Source organism: Grammomys surdaster, unplaced genomic scaffold, assembly GCF_004785775.1.
Source record: "Grammomys surdaster isolate TR1022 unplaced genomic scaffold, NIH_TR_1.0 125178, whole genome shotgun sequence".
Taxonomy (NCBI): domain Eukaryota; kingdom Metazoa; phylum Chordata; class Mammalia; order Rodentia; family Muridae; genus Grammomys; species Grammomys surdaster.
Window position 1 is genome coordinate 566,336 of NW_021620070.1, and position 23,155 is coordinate 589,490.

The 23,155-nt window shown below is 38.5% G+C and overlaps 1 protein-coding gene across 1 annotated transcript; it reads left to right on the forward strand.

The window, feature by feature from the left end:
- Positions 1-37: 37 nt before the first annotated feature.
- On the forward strand, positions 38-23,155 carry LOC114637100 (ceruloplasmin-like; the record flags this gene model as incomplete). The annotated part of the gene is made up of 5 exons (XM_028785253.1): positions 38-174; positions 9,156-9,245; positions 21,595-21,716; positions 22,195-22,289; positions 23,039-23,155. Coding segments are annotated over 5 exons (561 nt in total), but the record flags the coding sequence as incomplete, so codon positions are not given.

The following is a 23,155-nucleotide window of genomic DNA, read 5'->3' on the forward strand; positions in this document are numbered from 1 at the left end:
CTTCCGGCAGGTGGGGCAGATATTTCCAGTTCCTTAGCAGCAGGAGGCAGCGGGCCTGATTCCAAGAGCCATCTTTCCTGTCCTGGAGCAGCTGCTTCAACAACCTCAGTTGCAGCCCCACACTCACGCAGAGGAATGTTTGCTACGTGTGCCGAATGCCTCTCTGCCTTGGTGGTGACAGAGTTTATTTCACCTTTATTTATTTATGTATTTATTTATTTATTTATTTTAGATTTTGCTTACTTATGTAAACAATGAACTTATGTTAATTCTGGCGTTCATTTCAGTTCAGGCGTTTAAGTTGAGGAAAACACTTCTTACTCGTTTTTAAAGCATTCCAACCAGTTAATAATGTACATTTGTATGACTGCTTCTTGTCCCTTTTTTAAAACTTTGTGTATATGGATGTTTGCATGTATGCAGTACCAGAGGCCAAAACAGGCCTTCGGATCCCTTGGGACTAGAGAAGGGAGTGATACAAATATCTCAATTAGAGTTGAGCACTTTATTGCCTCTTATTCTCCGTACATATAGTAGTTGTGAGTCTATTGGAAAAAGAAGATTCTCAGATGAGGGTTGAAAGATCCCCTATTTTATTGGTATAGTAGTAAGAAATTGGGAGATGGCGGTTTATTTTTGTGTCCATTTAGGATAGCAGTAATATTAGGTTCTTCCCTATGACTTAGGCAGCCATGGGTTTTTGGCTCAGTAACAGGTATCAGTCCTATCCTGTGGAGTGGGCCTTAAATGCAAACATAAAGTGATTAGTTATTCCCATATTTATGCCACTACCATACCAGTGAGGCTATTTTGCTATGCCAGCCATTATAGTAGCTCACAGGGTTCTTAGACACTTTGTAAGACCATCAATAACTTGTCTCCCCAAAATAGCACACATGTAACCTTCCAGCACTGTGAAATCTTGTCAGTGTCAGCGTGATTTTTCTGTGTATTATTATTCAAGTATGTTGTATCATCAGCAATAGGGTCTTCAAGTTCTGTAGAATTGCCAAAAAATTGGCAATAGCCTGTAGTTTTGGGGGGTTTAAGGAGCCAACAAACTCCAAAACAGGTGACTCATTCCTGGCACTGGGCTTTATATTTGCTAGCTTGCAGTGTTTAGTATAGTAGAGAAACTGTCATCCTGTTGAAGGGGTAACTCCATTTAAATTCTTATGTATGTATACATGTATTTTTTAGAAAGCTACAGTAGTAGGTTTTTATATGTTTTTTTTCAAATACCTTTAGTGTTAGTAATCACTTCCCATACTCACTTCTCTCCCAAGCCCTCCCATCCTTACCCCACTTAACCCTTCAGCTTCTCCTGGACTCTTTTCATATTGACTGCAGTTTATCCTTCTTCGCTTGAAATCTGCCTTCCCTTGCTGGCCCCTTCCTAGTCTTCTGATCTCTGTGGGTACTCCAATTTAAAACACATATCTAAAGATTCAGAGTTAGCATTCACATACGAGAGAGAACCTGAGGTATTTGTTTTTCTGGGTCTAGGTTACCTCACTGAGAATGAATATTATTATTTCCAGCTCTATCCATTTATCTGCAAATTTAATTTTATTTTTCTTTACAGCTGAATAATATTCCATTCTGTGAATGTACCACATTTTCTTTTTTTTTTGTTTTTGTTGTTTTTGCATTTTTATTGGATATTTTATTTACATTTCAGATGTGGTCCCCTTTCCCCATTTTCCCCCAACCCAGGAACCTCCTGTCCCATCCCCCCTCCTCCTGCTTCTAAGAGGATGTGCCCCCATCCACCCTCCCACACCCACCTTCCCACCCTGGAATTCCACCACACTGGGGCATCCAGCCTTCACTGGACCAAGGACTTCCTCACCCATCTGTGCCTGACAATGCCACCTCCCCTACATATACAACTGGAGCCATGGGTCCCTCCCTGTGTGCTCCCAGGCTGGTGGTTTAGACCCTGGGAGCTCTGGTTGGTGGGTATTGTTGCTCTCCCCATGGGGCCACAAACCCTTTCTTCAGCTCCTTCAGTCTTCTCTCTAACTCCTCCATTGGGAACCCCTTGATCAGTTCAGTGGTTAGCTGTGAGCATCCACCTCTGAATATGTCAGACTCTAGCAGACCTCTAAGGAGACAGATATATCAGGATCCTGTTAGCATGCACTTCCTGGCATCCACATCAGCATCTAACTTTGATGACTGTGCATGGGATAGATACCTAGGTAGAACAGTCAATGGACAGCCCCTCCTTCAGTTTCTGTCCCATACTTTGTCTCCATATTTGCTCCTATGAGTATTTTGTTACCCCTTCTAATAAGGGCCAAAGCACACACACTTTGGTCTTCCTTCTTCATGACCTTCATGTGGTCTGTGAGTTGTAACTTGGGTATTGCAAGCTTCTGGGCTAATATCCAATTATCAGTGAGTGAATATCATGTGTGTTCTTTTGTGGTTGAGTTACCTCACTCAGGATGATATTTTCTAGTTCTATCCGTTTGCCTAAGAATTTCTCGAATTCATTGTTTTTAATAGCTGAGTAATACTCCATTGTGTAAATGTACCACATTTTCTGTGTCCATTCCTCTGTTGAAGGATATCTGGGTTCCTTCCAGCTTCTGGCTATTATAAAAAAGGTTGCTATGAACATAGTGGAGCATATGTCCTTGTTATATGTTGGAGCATTTGGGTAAATGCCCAGGAGTGGTATAGCTGGGTCCTCAGGTAATGCTTTGTCCAATTTTCTGAGGAACTGCCAGACTGATTCCCAGAGTGGTTGTATCAGCTTGCAATCCCACCAACAATGGAGGAGTGTTCCTCTTTCTTCACATCCTCACCAGCATCTGCTGTCACCTGAGTTTTTGATCTTAGCCATTCTGACTGTGTGAGGTGAAATCTCAGAATTGTTTTGATTTGCATTTCCCTGATGACTAAGGATGCTGAACATTTCTTTAGGTGTTTCTTGGCCATTCTAGTTTCCTCAGTTGAGAATTCTCTATTTGACTCTGTTCCCCATTTTTTAATAGGGTTATTTGGTTGTCTGGAGTCTAACTTCTTGAGTTCTTTGTATATATTGGATATTGGCCTTCTATCAGATGGTAGGATTGGTAAAGATCTTTTCCCAATCTATTGGTTGCCATTTTGTCCTATTGACAGTGTCCTTTGCCTTAGAGAAGCTTTGCAATTTTATGAAGTCCCATTTGTCAATTCTTGATCTTAGAACATAAGCCATTGATTGATGTTCTCTTCAGGAATTTCTCCCCTGTGCCCAAGTATTCAAGGTTCTTTCCCACCTTCTCTTCTATTAGTTTCAGTGTATCTGGTTTTATGTGGAGGTCCTTGATTCACTTAGACTTGAGCTTTGTACAAGGAGATAAGTATGGATCAATTTGCATTCTTCTACACGATGACCTCGAGTTGAAAGAGCACCATTTGTTGAAAGTGCTGTCCTTTTCCCACTGGACAGTTTTAGCTCCTTTGTCAAAGATCAAGTGACCATAGGTGTGTGGGTTCATTTCTGGGTCTTCAATTCTATTGCATTGATTTTCTTGCCTGTCTCTGTACCAATACCATGCAGTTTTTATCAGTATTTCTCTGTAGTGCAGTTTGAGGTCGAGGATGATGATTCCCCCAGAAGTGCTTTTATTGTTGAGAATAGCTCTCCATATCCTGGGTTTTTGTTATTCCAAATGAGTTTGCAAATTGCTCTTTCTATCTCTTTGAAGAATTGAGTTGGAATTTTGATGAGGATTGCATTGAATCCATAGATTGCTTTTGGCAAGATGGCCATTGTTACTATATTAATCCTGCCAATCCATGAGCATGGGAGATCTTTCCATCTTTTGAGATCTTCTTCAATTTCTTTCTTCAGAGACTTGAAGTTCTTGTCATACAAATTTTTCACTTGCTTGGTTAGAGTCACACCAAGGTATTTTATATTATTTGTGACTATTGTGAAGGGTGTCATTTCCCTAATTTCTTTCTCAGCCTGTTTATCCTTCGAGTAGAGAAAGGCTACTGATTTGTTTGAGTTGATTTTGTAACCAGACACTTTGCTGAAGTTGTTTATCAGGTTTAGGAGTTCTCTGGTGGAAGTTTTGGGGTCACTTAAGTATACTATCATATCATCTGCAAATAGTGAGATTTTGACTTCTTCCTTTCCTATTTGTATCCCTTTGACTTGCTTTTGTTGTCTAATTGCTCTGGCTAGTACTTCCAGTACTATATTGAATAGGTAGGTTAGAGAGTGGACAGCCTTGTCTAGTCCCTGATTTTAGTGGGATTGCTTCAAGTTTCTCTCCATTTAGTTTGATGTTGGATACTGGCTTGCTGTATATTGCTTTTACTATGTTTAGGTATGGGTCTGAATTCCTGATCTTTCCAAGACTTTTACCATGAAGGGATGTTGAATTTTGTCAAATGCTTTCTCAGCATCTAGTGAGGTGATCATGTGGTTTTTTTCTTCCTTTGAGTTTGTTTATATAGTGGATTACATTGATGGATTTCCGAATATTGAACCATCTCTGCATTCCTGGGATAAAGCCTACTTGATCATGATGGATGATTGTTTTGATGTGGTCTTGGATTCGGTTTGCTAGAATTTTATTGAGTATTTTTTCATCGATATTCATAAGGGAGATTGGTCTGAAGTTTTCTTTCTTTGTTGTGTCTTTCTGTGGTTTAGGTATGAGCATAATTGTAGCTTCATAGAACGAATTGGGTAGTGTTCCTTCTGTTTCTATTTTGTGGACTAGTTTGAAGATAATTGGTATTAGGTCTTCCCTGAATGTCTGATAGAATTCTGCACTAAAACCATCTGACCCTGGGCTTTTTTTGGTTGGGAGACTTTTAATGAATGGTGCTATTTCTTTAGGGGTTATGGGACTGTTTAGATGGTTTATCTGCTCCTGATTTAACTTTGGTACCTGGTATTTGTCTAGAAAATTGTCCATTTCATCCATATTTTCCAGTTTTGTTGAGTATAGGTTTTTGCAGTAGGATCTGATGATTTTTTGAATTTCCTCAGTTTCTGTTGTTATGTCTCCCTGTTCAGTTCTAATTTTATTAATTTGGATACTGTCTCTGTGACCTCTGGTTAGTCTGTGTAAGGGTTTATCTATCTTGTTGATTTTCTCAATGAACCAGCTCCTGGTTTTGTTGATACTTTGTATAGTTCATTTCGTTTCTACTTGGTTGATTCCAGTCCTGAGTTTGGTTATTTCCTGCCTTCTACATCTCTTGGTTGTGTTTGCTTCTTTTTGTTCTAGAGCTTTCAGTTTCTTTTTGTAGGCACTTAGAGCTATGAGTTTTCCTCTTAGCACTGCTTCCATGGAGTCCCATAAGTTTTGGTATAATGTGTCCTCATTTTCATCAAATTCTAAAAAGTCTTTAATTTCTTTCTTTATTTCTTCCTTGACCAAGTCATCATTGAATAGAGCATTGTTCAGTTTCCATGTGTATGTGGGCTTTCCATTGTCTTTGTCATTATTGAAGACCAGCATTAGTCCATGGTGATCTGATAGGATGCAAGGGATTATTTCTATATTTTTGTATCTGTTGAGGCCTGCTTTGTGACCAATTATGTGATCTATTTCTGAGAAGGTTCCATGAGGTGCTGAGAAAAAGGTATATTCTTTTGTTTTAGGATAAAATGTTCTATAGATATCTTTTAAATCCATTTGGTTCATAACTTCTGTTAATTCCACTGTGTCTCTGTTTAGTTTCTGTTTCCATGATCTGTCCATTGCTGAGAGTGGGGTGTTGAAATCTCCCACTGTTATTGTGTGAGGTGCAATGTGTACTTTCATGTTTAGTAAAGTTGCTTTCATGAATGAGGGTGCCATTGCATTTGGAGCATAGATGTTCAGAATTGAGAGTTCATCTTGGTAGATTTTTCCTTTGACGAGTATGAAGTGTCCTTCCTTATTTTTTGATAAGTTTTGGTTGAAAGTCAATTTTATTCCAAATTAGAAAGGCTACTCCAGCTTTTTTCTTGGGACTATTTGCTTGGAAAATTGTTTTCCATCCTTTTATTCTGAGATAGTGTCTGTCTTTGTCACTGAGGTGTGTTTCCTATATGCAGCAAAATTCTGTGTCCTGTTTGCATATCCAGTCTGTTAGTCTATGTCTTTTTATTGGGGAATTGAGTCCATTGATGTTAAGAGATATTAAGGAAAAGTGATTGTTGCTTCCTGTTATTTTTTGTTATTAGAGGTGTGATTATGTTTGTGTAGCTATCTTTTTTGGTTTGTTGGAAGATTACTTTCTTGCTTTTTCTAGGTTGTAGTTTCTCTCCTTGTGTTGGAGTTTTCCATGTATTATCCTTTGTAATGCTGGATTTTTGGGAAGATATTGTGTAAATTTGGTTTTGTCATGGAATAAATTGGTTTCTCCATCTATAGTGACTGAGAGTTTTGCTAGGTATAGTGATCTGGGCTGGCACTTGTGTTCTCTTAGAGTCTGTATGATATCACTCCAGGATCTTCTGGCTTTTATAGTCTCTGGTGAGAAGTCTGGAGTAATTCTTATAGGTCTGCCTTTATATGTTACTTGATCTTTTTCCCTTACTGCTTTTAGTATTTTTTTCTTTGTTTTGTGCATTTGGTGTTTTGATTATTATGTGACGGGAAGAATTTCTTTTCTGGTCTAGTCTATTTGTAGTTCTGTAGGATTCTTGTATGTTCATAGGCATCTCTTTCTTTAGGTTAGGGACGTTTTCCTCTATAATTTTGTTGAAGATATTTATTGGCCCTTTAAGTTGGGAATCTTCATTCTCATCTATACCTATTATCCTTAGGTTTGGTCTTCTCATTATGTCCTAGATTTCCTGAATGTTTTGGGTTAGGAGCTTTTTGCATTTTGCATTTTCTTTGACAACTTTGTCAATATTTTCCATAGTGTCTTCTGCATTTGAGATTCTTTCTTCTATCTCTTGTATTCGGTTGGTGATGCTTGCGTCTATGACTCCTGATCTCTTTCTTAGGCTTTCTATCTCCATGGTTGTCTCCCTTTGAGCTTTCTTTATTGTTTCTATTTTCATTTTCAGATCCTGAATGTTTTTGTTTAATTCCTTCTTTGTGTTTTCTTGCAGTTCTTTAAGGGATTTCTGTGATTCCTCTTTAAGGGCTTCTACCTGTTTACTTGTACTCTCCTGTATTTCTTTAAGGGAGTTGTTTATGTCCTTCTTAAAGTCCTCTATCATCATCATGAGAAGTGATTTTAAATCTGAATCCTGCTTTTCTGGTGTGATGGGGTGTGCAGGACTTGCTGTGTTGGGAGAACTGGGTTCTGATGATATCAGGTAACTTTGGTTTCTGTTGCTTATGTTCTTGTGCTTGCCTTTCACCATCTGGTTAACTCTAGTGCTACCTGCACTCACTGTCTCTGACTGGAGCCTGTCTTTCCAGTTATCTTGCTTGTGTCTGAACTCCTCAGAGTCCAGATGTCTCTGTGATCCTGTGATCCTGTGATCCTGTGATCCTGTGATCCTGTGATCCTGAGCTCCTGGGTGGAAGAACTCCTGGGACTCATGCTTCCTCTGGGATTCTGAAATTCTGCTGCTCTGAGTGCAGTTGTTCCTCTAGAATGGCTTAAGGATCTGGTGTCTTCTGGAGAGCAGACCAGCTAGGTGTCTGTTGTTCTAAGTGCAGTGCCTCCTCTAGGATGGCTCAGGATCTGGTGTCTTCATGGGAACAGACCAGCTAGGTGTCTGCCCCAGCCAAAAGGACCAAGCGAGGGGATGAAGTGGAGTGGTATTCTGGAGTGCCGGGTTTGTGTGGCTGATGAGTCCTGAGTGCCTCAGTCTCCCAAATGTAGGTCTGGGGCAGAGGGTTGTGCAGGAGGGATCTTACCTGCTGCTGCTCTGAGTGAAGTGGCTCAGGATCTGGTGTCTTTATGGGAGCAGACCAGCTAGGTGTCTGCCCCTGCCAAAAGGACCAAGCAAGAGCGTGCCACATTTTCATTATCCATTCTTCAATTGGTAGATGTCCAGGCTCTTTACTGGCTACTATGAATTGAATGACAAATGAATATGGATATACAAATATCCATATAGTGGAATATAGAATCCTTTTAGCACAAGAGTGATATAGATGGGTTATATGGTAAGCTTTTTGAGGAGGGAGGGTGTCTTAGTTAAGGTTTTCTTGCTGTAATAAAATACCATGACCAAAAGCAACAGGGTTTGTTTTAATTTATGACCAAAAGCAACAGGATTTGTTTTAATTTATACTTCCATGTAACAACCAATCACTGATGTAAGTCAGGACAGAAACTCAAGCAGTTCAGGAACTTGGGTGCAAGAACTAAAGCAGAGATCATGGAGGAACACTACTTACTGACTTGATCATTATGTCTTGATCAGCCTGTTTTCTTACACAACTCAAGATCTCCTGTCCATGGGTAGCTCTGTATGACTACCTGGGGCCTCCCATATTAATCATTAATTTTAAAAAGTGCCCAGCAGACTTGCCACAGGTCATATGATGGAGACATTTTTTTTCCAACTGAGGTTTATCTTCACAAATAACTCTAGTTTGTGTTAACAAAGCAATAGCAACAGCAAATTAAACATAGGACACATGTATCCTATCTGGGTCTCCAGGCTATGTGGGCAGCTGGAGAGTTCCTGTGGAGAAAGCAAGCTGGGATCTGGTGAATCCCAAGGGGGAAGCTTTTACATTTCATGCAGATTCCAGAATCTTCACTATGTAGAGTTTCTTTGCTACAGGTACCAAGGAACAGAGTTTAAGAATAGACTAGGAATTTGAATGCAATTAAAAGCTCCTTCTCAGTATTCTGTTCCTTTTCTTAAGGATTCAAACCTGATAGGATCCTTCTAGCAGAGAATGGGTTAAGCCTTAGCCCAGCCACTCTAGCTATTCCAGTTTTCCTGTGCCTGCTTCCTATGACCCAAAAGGAAGCAATCTTTTCAGCTCTGTTTAGTGCTAATGCTACTGTCACTCTCAGCAGATAAACTTCCAGAAAATCCTCTGCAAAATATTTAGGACTTTTCACTAAATCATGAAAGATTTAATTTTTTTGTTCTTAAGAGCTAAAGTTATTTTAGAGAAGAGTTAAATTTTCATTTCTTTAGTTGAACATTTTCTAGTAATAAAAGCCATGCAAATAGCACTCTTCACTTGCTTCTTTCTGAGCTTTTTAAATTTCTGCTCTAGCGCCACCAGAAGATACTACCTTGGTGCAGTGGAATTGTCCTGGAACTATATGCAGAGTGATCTGCTCAGTGTGCTGCATACGGACTCAAGGTAAAAATCCTGTCAAGTTGTCAAGTGCAACATTGTAAAGATAGGACTTTTACTGTGTTTATTTGTATCACCCAGCTCTTAAACATATATTAAAAATGATGAATTAAGGTTTTTCTTTTGACCTGGAGAGAATTCTCCTAGATGTTACTTAGTGAAAAGGCATATAAATTGTGTATGATATCCCATTTTGATAATAATAACTAAGCAAAACTCTGTGTGTGTGTTTGTGTGTGTGAAAAAGGTGGTGGGGAAGAACATTCTAAACAATTAGACTACTTAGACTAAGGGGTCCAGTCAGTAATCTTTAACTTTTAATATGTTTTTATTACACGCATTATTTCGACACAAAAGTACACATCTACACAAAAGTATAAAATAAACACATTCATCTCATTACTGTTTGGCATGAGGAAGGTATCTATCCTATATTGTTATGTACTGTGTTCATTCACTCACTAATTCACTCATTTTGGGATGGACTTCAGGGTCTCCTATTTTATTTATGAGTGCTTTATCATCGAGATACAATTCCAAACACATTGCTGTTATTTTGGTGAATAGATTCTCTGGTGGTATCTTGCTGGAACAAAGGAAATAGTTCTATTTTAGTTTTTTGTCTTGTTTTGTTTTTATATCTCCGACTGGCCTGGGAGTCACTATGAAGCCCAGAATGGCCTAGAACTCAAAAAGCTCCACATGCCTCTGCTTCCTAAATTTGGGATTAAAAGGTGTGAGCCATCGCAATAAGCTGTTTTAGTTTAAATTTTTAGAAAGTTCAAGACTCTTCATACATTTTGATCTTCAGACCATGGGATTATACTTACCTCTGCATTTGCATCAGGAATAAGTCTTACATTATTGCTTAATTTTTGCCAGTCCTATAAGCATATATTAATATTGTATCTTTAATTGTAGCATTTTATTTCTAATGAAATTCATGATCTTTTTAAATGCATGTTGGCTATCAGAGTTGATTTTTCAGATTTTACTTTTTATATGTTTCACCCATATTTCTATGAAGTCTTCCTTTTTTTTAAACTGTGAAAACACTTTTACTACATGTATTCATTATCCTTTATTTATATTATAATTTCTCCTAAGACTATCTATCTCTTGCCTTACTTTATAACTTACTTATGAAAACACTTAATTTTTATAGTCAAATATAATTTTTCATATCTTTAGATTTGACAGTGTTGGTTAAAAATGTCTTTCACACCTCAAGGTTATATATGTGTCCTTCTAGATTTTGTTAAAAGAATTTTACAGTTTTTACTCCAGTTTATCTTGACATTTATTTTGCATGGCATGAGAGAGTGATCTATTTAGCTTTATTTCCATCTGTGTGCCTATCATAATGGCACTACCACATTTAGCTCTCTAGCTTTATTTTTATTATTATTATTATTGCGTTTTGGTATTAAAGTTTGGTTTAATTACCATATAAATTGGTGAGTATTCCATCTTTTTATATAGAATTATTTGTTATTTAAATTAGGTAGGACTCACTTATGATTCCATTTGTTCTCAGTGAGATTTAGGATAGTGTTAATAACATTTCCAGTGGAAAGCTCTTTTAGTTTTAACAGTTGCTTTGCTACAGTGTTTTACTTTGTCATGAGTTCTTTACATTGTCTGTAGTTACATGCCCTTAAATTCCTGTATCTTTGCTACTTATTTATCAATAAGCTTACCAAAATTTTTCCTGTTTTGTTGGTGGTAGTTCTTTGAAAGAATGAATTTAGAGGTTTTATTTTGAGAGAGGATTGCATGTAGCCCGTATTAGCTTTCAACTTATTATGTAGATGATAAAGATAACTTTGAACTTCTGATCCTCATGTCTCTACCTCCTGAATTCTGAACTAGCAGGTGTGCACCACATTTGACATTTATGAGTTGTTTTTAAATGTTTCACTAATTTTATGTTTAATACATATTATCTCTTGTTAGTTTCTTTTTGTTTATCTTACTATATTTTCCATTACCTATTAAAAGTAATGTGTTCTTTCCTTTTTTCATCTTTGTCTAATTTTTTTAATTTGAGGATTTTATGCATTAGTAAATTATATTTGCATCATTTTACCCCCTTATTAGCCCTTCCAACTTTCTCATGTCCCCCCAAATATTCTCTCTCAAATTTATGTGTCCATGAGTACAGAATGTCTGTTCTGCCCAGAAGACACTATCACAAAGCAGTCATTCTGGTCCTCAGGCTCTTATAATCTTTCTGCCTACTTTTCCATTATGTTTCCTAAGTCCTAGATATAGAGACTTTGTTACAGATGTCCCATTTGGGACTGTGTCACCATGGTCACCTATTCTCTACATTTTAGTTGTGGCTCTCTCTAATAGACTTTGTGTATTGCACAAAGAAACTTGAGATAGCAGAGCTGTACTTACTTGTGGTATAGAATGGGTATTTAGAAGGCAGATGGAAACTATATTACTTTAGTGATAAGGTAGTAGTAGATCCTCCTATAGGGTCTATTATCTCTTCAGCCACAGGTTCTTGGCAAGGTGATGAGTTCCCTCCAACTGAACAGGTTTTAGATCCAATTAGACAATTGTTAGTTACTTCCCAGACACAAGTACTACTATTACACTATTGAGGCATCTTGCTGGTCTCATCATTGTTGTGGTTCTTGGGCTTACATCTGGGTAGAGCTGATAACTTTTCCCTCTTGGTAGCTTTCATAGTACCTTCTGACACTATGAATGCTAACCCACAGGGAGGGGGTTTCCAGGTTAGTACTAGCTGAATTCTTCCCAACTTCTATGACCAAAGCATGTGGTATCTTCAATAATAGGATGGTATCTTCATAATTTGGCATGTAGCCAAGAGCAATGACACTAGCCTATATTGTTTTGGGGAGTCTCTTGGAGACTTCCCAACTAACAACTAGAAAGCATCCCCTCCGGTTTTCCTTTCCCACTGTGTCCTGCTATCCCTATTTCTAGAGCTCTTTCTTTCCCATTCCCCCATGGTCTCTTTATTTCTGGCTTCTTCTGTTACTCTAAGTTACAGAATCAAACCTAAAGATTCAGAGCTAAGATCCACAAATAAGAAAGAACATGTGGCATTTCTCTTTTGGTGTTTCAGCTTGATCCATTTACTTGTGACTTTCATGGTTTTGGTTTTCTTTACAGTTAAATAGAATTCCATTGTGTATATTGAAGGACTCTGGCCAGCCCTAGCATGGCATGACTCTGGCAGGCCTTGCCCTTCTCTCTCATTTTCTCTGACTTGCTAGAAACCATTAGCTTACATTCCTAAAGCTAGTCACCAAGGTCTATTTCCTTATTTGGCCACTTCTTCCTCCTGAAGCTGACTACCAAGGTCCAGCCTTCAAAATATTAAAGTCCATCGACTAAAAGCCCCCTTTGGCTCACCTAATTAACATGCCCAATTAAAATGAAACACCTCATCCTAACACAGAGTTTCCCTTTTTACCTTTGTTGTAGTTTTTGGTTTTTGTTTTGTTTTTTTGAGACAGAGTTTCTCTGTGTAGCCCTAGCTGTCCTGGAACTCACTCTGTAGACCAGGCTAGCCTCGAACTCAGAAATCCGCCTGCCTCTGCCTCCCAAGTGCTGGGATTAAAGGCGTGTGCCACCACTGCCTGGCTCTTTTTTACCTTTATAAACTGCCATTTGCCTATGTGCCACATGTGTCTCCTCTATGTCCAGTGGCAGGCCTTTGCCAACCCCCCCCTTCCAGGACAAATAGCTCTTAACTCTCCTCCATGTTCCCTTCCCCTTCTACCTCCTCCTATATCTCCTGTATTTGTTTCTCATTCCCTGTCCTCTGTTACTCTGGGGAAAATAAAGATCCTTTGTTCTGAGAACTTGGTCTTGGGGGGTCCTGAGCACTCCTCTATGGGTTCTGCCCCAGCTCCTGCTCCAATTTGAGTTCCTGTCCTAACTTCATTCAATAATGAATGATGTTGTGGAAATGTAAGCCAAATAAATTTCTTCCTCCCCAAGTTATTTTTGGTCATGGTGTTTCATCATATTAATAGTAACCCTAACTAAGATAAATTGGTACCAGGATTGTGGGGTATTGCTGTGACAGACTTGACTGTTGTTCTGGGTAGGATCATGGAAGAACTTTGGAACTTTGAGCTGGAAAAGTCACTGAATGTTCAGACCTTGGTGAGCTGTTCTCTGGGAGTGTGAAAGTTAAGTATGTTAAGAGAAATGCAGCAGATGGAGGCCTGAATTATAAAGATCTAGAGGAAAGTTTAAGAGTTATTTAAAGACTCTATCAGGCTGTTACACATTTTGAGTTAAGAATCTCTTCTGGTCAGCTAGGGATGAAGAAACCAGCACTATTAAAGTGAAACCTTTGTGTTGCTGAGAAATTGGTGCTGGTTAGCTGGAGATGAGAAATTAGTGGTGATTAGGAAGAGACCAGCATCATTAAGGTGAAATCATGTGGGAAGTATTTCCCCAGAGTCAGCACATAGAAGCTGTGCTCCACAGACAGCGAAGGTTGTACCTCATACAGGCAGCTGAACTTGGTAGTGTGAGAGTTTCCCAGGTAGTACTGGTTTTGAAGACATAAAGGGTTCAGTAGCAGTTGGAAGCACAGGATTAAAGGGATCATGCAGAGAAGTTGAGGCTTGGCACCCTGAAGAGAGCCCCAAAGAAGCTATTGATGGAAGTACATGTATATTTGTGCACCATGTGTGCTGCTGGTACACATATGTATGTATGTATGTATGTATGTATGTATGTATGTATGTATGTATGTATTATAATGGCAATCTAGTGGCCTGGCGCAATGAATAATACTTTTAGTATAAAATTGAATTGAGGAGGGTTGGAAATGATGCAAACACTTGCTTTACAAACATGAAGAACTGAGTTCATATCACCAGCAACCACATAAAAGATTCTAGCACAGGGGAAGCAGAGACAGACAGATCCCTGAAGCTTTACCATATAGTCATCCTATCTGGATCAGTGAGCTCCAGGTTTAGTTAAAAAAAAAAATAAGGTCGAATCCTGAGAGAAGACCCAGTGGTTTAGTTGTTTCTGCTCTTGTACAGGACCCAGGTTCAGATTCCAGCACTCACACAATGGCTCACAACCTCCTGAGGCTCTAGATCTAAGGAATGCAAAGCTGTCTTCTGGTTTCTGCTGGTACCTGCACTTACGTGGCATATACTCATGTTATGCCCAGGTCTCGGGATTCTCAGAACTCTAAGAATAGCCAACCCTATGTAAAGTAACAAAAGAGCCTTTTATTTGAGCCACACTTGGATCACAAACCCTTCACACTGCACAGGTTAGGAATGTGACCATGAGTCTAGGGGCTTGGGGTCTTATGCACATACAAGCATAAGCAGTGATTCTCAGACTTCTGGGTTACATGATAGGGCGAGGTGACAAGGGAAGTCATCTTTTGAACACGATATTGTTTGTTCAGAAAGCAGGGCAGAATCACACAACTGAGAGGGGGAGCTCTTTTGACCTTAAAAATTAACATTATGGTGCTATCAAGAGCTAGTATATTTTTACAAACTGGCCACAGCTGTCTGAGAACGTTTAATTGCCTTCCTCTCATGGCCCAAAGTATGGGACTTTTCTCTCCAAGGATATTTGGTCTTCTCTTCTCACAAAGACAGGAGCCATCTGCACCTGGAACTGCTGGCTATCTATCAGAGAGGGTGCCAGCTTCGGTGACATGGGGGGTGAGAGATGTTGCTGTTTGTCTATTCCCAAGCGCCAGCATCTGTTTGTTAGGGAGTGCCACCATGAAAATGAGGATAGCAATATTTCTGCGCCAGACCCAGCACTCTGAAAAGCCGGGGAAGGGAGGAGAACTCTGCACAGGTGAAAAAGAGCAGGGGTGGGTAGGGGAGCTTTGCACAGGCTGTGAGAAAGCACAGAGGCAGGCTTCCTGCATCCCTTTACTCACACAGACACGCAATAAAGATTTTTTTAAAAACACCAACATCAACTTCTTCTTTTTTCTTTTTTTTTTATTTTATTGGATGTTTTATTTACATTTCATATGTTGTCCCCTTACCCCATATTCTGACTTCCATATTCACACACGGGGTGGGGGAAGGAGGGGGAGGTGGAGAGAGGAAGAGAGAAGTACACACATATACTATACACTCTAAAAGTGAATTTCGTATAGTAAATAATTCATTTGCTTTTCATTATGCAGGAAGTCATATGTATTTACCAGAAAAAAAAATTAGAATTTTTGTTTTAATGATACAATTTTATAATCTAGGTTATTTTGACAACAGGATAAGCTCACTCTAAACACATCCTGACAGACTCTGCCAAAGTTTGGAATTAACAGCTAAGGAAATTCAAATTTACATTATCTGTTCCTGCAGCTGCTTAGCCTCTTCTAAGCAAAGGTCAGAAAATATAATGGTTTTTCCAGCTGGTTTTAGATAAAAAAGTGAAAGAACAATTCATGTCAGGGATAATTATTGCCAAGTACATTTGGCAGAATTATATATCAAATTCCAAGGGAAACACAAAAGTTAGGAGGAAACAAAATTTGTAAACCTTGAAACACTATGCCACTTACTGTCACTGAAGCTGAGGCAAACAAATAAATCATGTTTCTGTTACAGTAATAAATACCCTGAGAATATCTCAGGCTGAGGAGCTATACATTGTCTGGTACAGACTCATCCTAGAACTCAATAATACATTCTGATAATACTGAGTACATATCTAATATACCACTTTAAATAGAATTCTCAATTGAACCATACTTTGCTTGGTCCTGGAGCTTTTATTTTTCTAGCTCCTTCAGGAAAGGAAAAAGTGTTTCTTCTGTGTGTTTTTGATTTTTGTTTTGTGTGCTCACCTAAGAGCTTTCCCTAGAAAACTTTCTCTGTATATTTTCTTATCTCTTTTTTTCTTGTATTTTTTTTTTAAGACAGGATCTCGTTGTGTTGTCCTGACTGGCCTGGAATGATGGAAATCAGGCTGGCCATAAACTCCCAGTGATCTTCCTGCCTTTGACTCCTAAATGCTGAGATTACCATCATGGACCACCACCCACACACAGCTTTCTTGTGTATCCATCTTTTATCTTAAGAATCAGAAATGTTTAAAATAAAAGTGCCGTGGTAGTTACCTGTCTCTGGATATGAGTGTGAGTCTTCTTCACAAACAACAAAGTATTTGAAGAAAATGAGTAGAACATACTCAGTAGAACTAAGCAAATGTAATAGAAAAAAGATAAAGGTAACAAACTAGAGATGGATTGATGAGTATGCATCAACCCATGCAAAGCAGGCATGCAAAGGAGTAAAGAGAATGAACTAGAGAGAGGGATAAACTCAATGGTACAGGCATATAATGACAGAAATACACATAGCCAAGACCAATGCTGTGGAAATTTTTAGAGATGAGTAATATTAGAGTATGCTTAGATACACCCTTCTTTGTTGCTCAAGATAATAGCAGAGTGTAAGTAGTGAAGCCATTCTTCCTCTGACCTGCTTGTTCTTCCTTTCACAGGTATTAGCTATAAATTCTCAAGCAGTTGGCTTAGTTTCTATTTCATTAGGATAGTTGAAGTTTTGCTACAGGGACCTATGAACCCACCTGGCTTATAAATTCCATAGGTGGATCACCGGGGGTCTGGTGAATCAAGGGAAATGTTCCCCTTTACCATTCTATCATCATAGAGACTTGCCTCTTGTCTTTTGACAGATTTTGCATGGGCAGAGTGAAACAGAACTAGTAGATACCCTGACCATTAGCTTACCAACACATTTCTTTGTATGAACAATATTTCCTTGGTGTGACATAACATTATTCTAGACTCTAATTCTCTGTAAGACTTCAGATAGTCATGTGGGTGGAGACACTACACTTATGAAAAGCTAACAAATACCTAGATCATTTGTATCTGCCTATCAGAATGAAGTATGGTCATTTCTAGCAAGGAATGGATCCAAAATAGTTAATATATGGAGAAGCAAGTTGGTCTCCATGGTAGTCAGAGACATATTGGTAACTCAGTATGGGTTTCTGTTGCTGACATATTAGGAATAGATGGCAACAGTAAATAGGTTAGCCTGTGTAAAGATTATTTAGCATATTTTGTCTATGTTGTTTTGTGCTTCTTCAACAATAGAAATTTTCTGATAGCACTAACATGTGACATGAAGATCTTTCTACTTTTGGGACACTCATTGATATATATCTCTATCTCAGAAATCTTTGTCACTAATCTTTTAATTTTTTCTACCAAGATACTAACAAGAAAACAAAGGCATTTCTTGTTGAACATAATCTTATATAAGAGGCATAGTCTGTATATAACTGAACCCTGAGCAATTTCTCTTTCAATATATTAAATAGTAGCGTTGGTTAAAGTTTGGGCCATTGGAGGCATTTTTTCATCTACCACTATATACCAATGCCACCAACAAATGAGTTGTGGTATACCAATAGTCAATTTTTATCTTATACCAGTGTATGATGTTGACCCATCTGTAATCCTAAGGGAGTGCCTCTACCCAGAAACTAGTCATCATCTGGTATCTCCTGCAAGGCTATAAGTGTGATGAGGCAGAAGTGGATGAGAGGGTTTCCTGGTCCCTGTAACTTTTACACTTAGTTTAGCCCTCTGACCCATGCAGTTCTACCATGTGTTTTTCTTCAAAGAAACTCTATTTACTGGAAGAGCTTCCTTATCAACCCTTGGCCTTTGGCCCACAGCCAGTATAGAATGTCCTTTGTCAAGACCTTCTGTTCACTGAGCCAGTCAGCTGGCTTTCAGATATCCTGGAAACTTTGGAGTGGAGTGAAATTTGGGGCTAAGGGGAAGAGTGGATCAGTAGAATATGGTAGGAGTTAGATCAGCTCCATCTTGCCCTGATTGGTCAGTATCCTTGACAAAGGCCTCTGAAAAACAAAGTATCAGTTCAGACATTTGACTGCTAGATCCTATAGAAGACTGTTACAGTCTTCCTTTGTGACTGGATTTGTGACTGTGGATTGTTTTTCTAGCAGGTTTTTTTTCTTTGTGTGAATGGAACCAAAGCTGGTCAACACTTGTGAGATCCCTGCTAGATGTTTTGTTTTGCTTTTCTAGATGGAGTTTTTCTGTGTAGCCCTGGCTATCCTGGAACTTACTCCATAGAACAGGCTGGCCTCAAACTTAGAGATCTGTCTGCCTCTGCCTCCCAAGTGCTGGGATTAAAGGCATGTACCCAGTTAGATGTTTCTTAGGAAATCTGCCTCTTTCTTTCAGCTACTCCTTCCCACCTTTGCTTCTACATTTACTTCCCTCTGAGAGAGTGCAGCCTTCTGTCCAGTGTGTCTTTATGTTAGGCTCTCTCCTTTCTACTGCTCATTCCTTATGGTTCCTGTTTTGTATAACTACAGATGACTTGTGCACACCTGTGTGGCAGGGCAGGGCAGGGAAGGGCAGAATCTGCTCTATTAGCAGACAGACACAATTCTATGTTTTGCTAAAAGAATTCAGAAATCACATTTCTCATCCATACTGCATGTTACATCTTTGAGGAACAAATACAGGGACATACTGGGTGGCTCTGCCATAGTATATGCCCAGATGGATTTTCCTATGGTTACCATAGTTTCTCCATGGTTTAGGTGTCTTCATGCTTCATGAAGGAGGTTATTTTATTTTTATTTCATATGTATGATTGCCGGAAGCCTGCCCCGGCTTGGTAGGAGGAGAAGGTGATCTTCTTTCTTCTCCTCCAGTCGATTCTTCTTGAGGCAGCCGAGGGGGATAGGAATTGGAAGAGCTTTGGCGGGGATAAGACTTGGTCTTATGAGATATTTAGGGTTGCTGTTTAATAAGGTTTACTTCTTTACGTTACTAAAATTTACTTACTAGTCTACTGTAGCTGACCTGCTATCTGTTTGATCCTCTGAGGCCAGAAACTGCAGTTTCTGGCACTTAACACCTCAGCCCAGGGACAGCAGAGAATTAGGCAAATAGGCTTAGTACTCTCTCTGCAGGCACTGCCAGGCTCTAACTTAGGTCTGTTAGTTTGAGGTCGCAGGAAGAAAAGACACTTAAAGAAGTTATTATAGTTTATTACTAAGTGTAAAAAGTTTCCTATAAAAGCTATCTAAGAAACAAGGTGGAAAGGCTCTAAGTGGAGAAAGGGAAAGAATTCTAAGAGAGGAAAAATTCTAAGTGGGGAAATTCTAAGCAGGGAAAAAAGAAGGGGGAGGGCAGACAGCTCCTAACGAAAAAACGTCTGTCTTTGTCTTCAGTACTTATACCTCATTCCGAGTACATGATTACATGTTACAAAGTTCATCACAAGTTCACACCAAAATTCAAATCATAAATTGAAACAGAAGTTTACAACAGATAATGTTTACATGCATATCCATTAGGAGTAATTATCTGACTAAACATCCATCACCTGTCTAGCTCCACAGGTTCACTGAAGGTTTAAAACTATAACTAAGAAATTAGTGAAGTTTGTATAGATAAACCCAAGCAATATTTTCTCTTCTGTCCTAGCACCTATAATAAATTGTGAGTTCCCTTTTAGTGACCCTTAGTTAATTGTTTTACAACCACCTTGGAATGTACTCTGAGCAGGAGAAAGTCTGGTTACTATCTAAGTGCTGTTAACTGATGACACTTGGGAGACTGGCAGAGTTCTCATTGCAGCCTTGACTATCATAAAGGGACTTAATACCAGTCCCACTATAAAAAGAGCTAAATAATCATTGATATAATTTTAGGAATTCTTATAGGATCATCATTAAGACTTAAGAAGTCATCTATTTGTCTATATAGCATCACTACAAGACAGTACATCTTTGTGGGTCTGCAGAGATCTGCTCCAAAGGGATGTGTTATTGCTTAGTGATTGTTACGTATGTTTAACAATAATAATAATAATAATAATAATAATAATAGGGAAAAGCATATTAATAGCAGGATCTTTCCTAAAATATGTCCGCCACAGCCTTGCTGAATGGGGCACACCTGTCGCAGATTATATAATAATCCGAGGCAAGCATTTCAGGATGATCAACTGCTAATTATTAGCTTGTCCCATTATGGCTCTTGACATATGATTGTTTTGCCTGAATGTGTATGTATATTTACCATATGTGTACAGAAGCTAGAAGAGATCCTCTGGAACTGGAGTTACAGACAATTGACAGTGGTTATGTGGGTGCTGGGAATTGAACTTGGGTTCTCTGACAAAGCAACAAGTGCTCTTAACTACTGAGCTATTTCTCCAGCCCCAACCCCCAATAGAGGAGGTCTTATAACCTTGTTCCTAACCTTTATATGTAATGCACTTGTTCCATTTAAGTTTTCAGATTTATAAGCAGATCTCTGCCCAAGTTTAGAGGTTAGTGTTTTTATGCATGTATAGCTTGTAGGCATAATCTTTTTGTGTACTATGTAAAGATTATCCTTGAATTAATCAAATGCTTAGTTCTCTGCCCCCGCACCTTGTTGCAATCCAGGCATGACATTGTTATGTTTATCCCAAATATCTCCTGTTTCAAGTTTGTGTAAACAGTGCTCACTATTTATTCTCTGCCTTGTCAATAAAAGCTGATCAGATAATGATTGGGCAGAAGAAAGAATAGGGTGAAACTTCTGACATCAAGGGGAGGAGGAGAGAGAGAAGAAGTGGTATTCAGACACAAAGAGGGTGAGAGGGGACATGCTAGGAAAACACATCTGAAGCCCAAAGGGCAAGCAAGACCAATAATAAATGCAAGCATCTCAGGGATTTTAGCTGGAAGGTAGCCAGATTAGCCTAGAGGATTAGAATAGATCAAGGTTTTATGCTGTAAAGCTCGTTTAAATAAATCTAGTAGTCTCAGTCTCATTCATTTGGGAGCCAGCCAGGGATATAGAGAAATACTACTACTTTTTAAAATACGTTTACAATAGCTGACACTAAACTGTCCAAACCAAATTGGACAAAAAATACTTTCAAGCAACATTGTTCAAATACTGATAGTTTTTGTTCGTCTTTATGCAACTTTTATGGCTTTAGATGGATAAAGCTTTGTCTTGCTTTATGAAGTAAATGCTTGAGCAAAAGCTGACCTTAATTTTACAGTTTTGAAACAAACACACAAAAAATTACTCTCTAAATTTTCCTCATTTTTGTTCTTTCTTTTGCATGCAGAAAATTGTTATGGAGAGGCAGGGCAACATGTGATTCAATAACTACAGGAAACTAAAGGAAGCAATTTCAGGATGTATGTGCAAGTTCTAATTTGCTTATAGATATTAGAAGAGAGTGGGATAAAGAAATGGGTTTCTAACTGATTTTTGAAGTGGAATCTAAGTCCTTCAAAATGAATGACATTTTCTTTTTCTTTTTTTATCCAGATTTCATCCTAGAATGTCAACATCTTTTCCATTCAACACTTCCATCATGTATAAAAAGACTGTGTTTGTAGAGTACACGGACCAGCTTTTCAGCATTGCAAAGCCCAGGCCACCCTGGATGGGTAATGAAAACAATATTGAGTGCTAATTTTGATAATAGGCACCTCATTTCCTAGCAAGGATCCAGGGCTATACTTACAGAAGGTGGTTACCAAAGGTTATATTTTTTTACTAGGTATCTTTAACTGATACCTTCAGGGAAATAAACTGGCTGTATTTTCTGTCTCTTCTGCTTGGCATCTACAAGCCTGGTCTTGGATTATTTCCTTTTCTTTCTGTCTTCAATCCAGTTTTATCTTCTGCAGTTTTGTAGCTTTAAATTTTCATCTATGTTCTAATGACTCTACTTCTATATTTATTTGACTCTCGAAATATTAATTGTTTATCTCCACTTAGATGTCAAATAAAAATGTAGCATGATCTTAAGATATTTTCTGCATTAGGAATGTTTTTTTATCAATGCTAGAGATCCAACCCAGGACCTTGCACATGTTAAGCAAGTGTTCTATTACTTTGTAACACCATTATTACCTGTCTTAGAATTGTTGCTGAGAATTGTAGGAAAGAAACAGTGTAGTAGCCACAAACTGGTTCATCAACCCCTGGCCCATGACTCCTCTGCAATCTGTATGAAAGTAGGCTAGTAATATATAAGATTTACTCTTGAGAATTTATTTGTAAAACATTCATAGTATGTTCCCTACTCCAAGATGGGAGGGAGGCCACTTGAGAAGTAAAGTTATTACCACCTATTAATATTGGATGATTATTAGAGACTTGGTCAAAGTTCAAGAAAGAGAAATTCACAGAATACAGTTAAAAACTGTGATCATCTTGGAAAAACAAAGGTATTTCATAGTTTTATTCCACTATCTTTAGTTCATTCAATATATTATTTATAGGCATCTTATAAAAATATCCACAGACTATAACTCTTTTTTTTTCTTTTTTCTTTTTGGTTTTTCGAGACAAGGTTTCTCTGTGTAGTCCTGGCTGTCCTGGAACTCACTCTGTAGACCAGACTGGCCTCGAACTCAGAAATCCGCCTGCCTCTGCCTCCCAAGTGCTGGGATTAAAGGTGTGCGCCACCACCGCCCGGCTGACTATAACTCTTAATTTCCTCTTGATTTCTATGTCATAAACTACCCACTTGTCATAATGTAAATTCAATCATAGGAATCACCTATGATCTTTCTACTTTTTTCCTTCCCCCCTCACATAAATAAGGTCCTACATATCATGTTCCCTGTATACTTCTATAATCTTATTTTCTATTCTACTGATCATTCATGTTAATTCAGCTATTTTATTCAATGATGCCAAATTTATTTATTTTTTGAGACTTTTGAATTTGTTTTATTTGTTTTTAATGTTGTTCTTCTAGATAGTTGAATTAATGAATACATTAAATGATTTGTCAGAAATATTTCCTCAGAACAACTCTGAGGATGAACTAGGGTTAATGGAAAGCATAACTGCTGCTCATCAGCTTCTGCTGTGA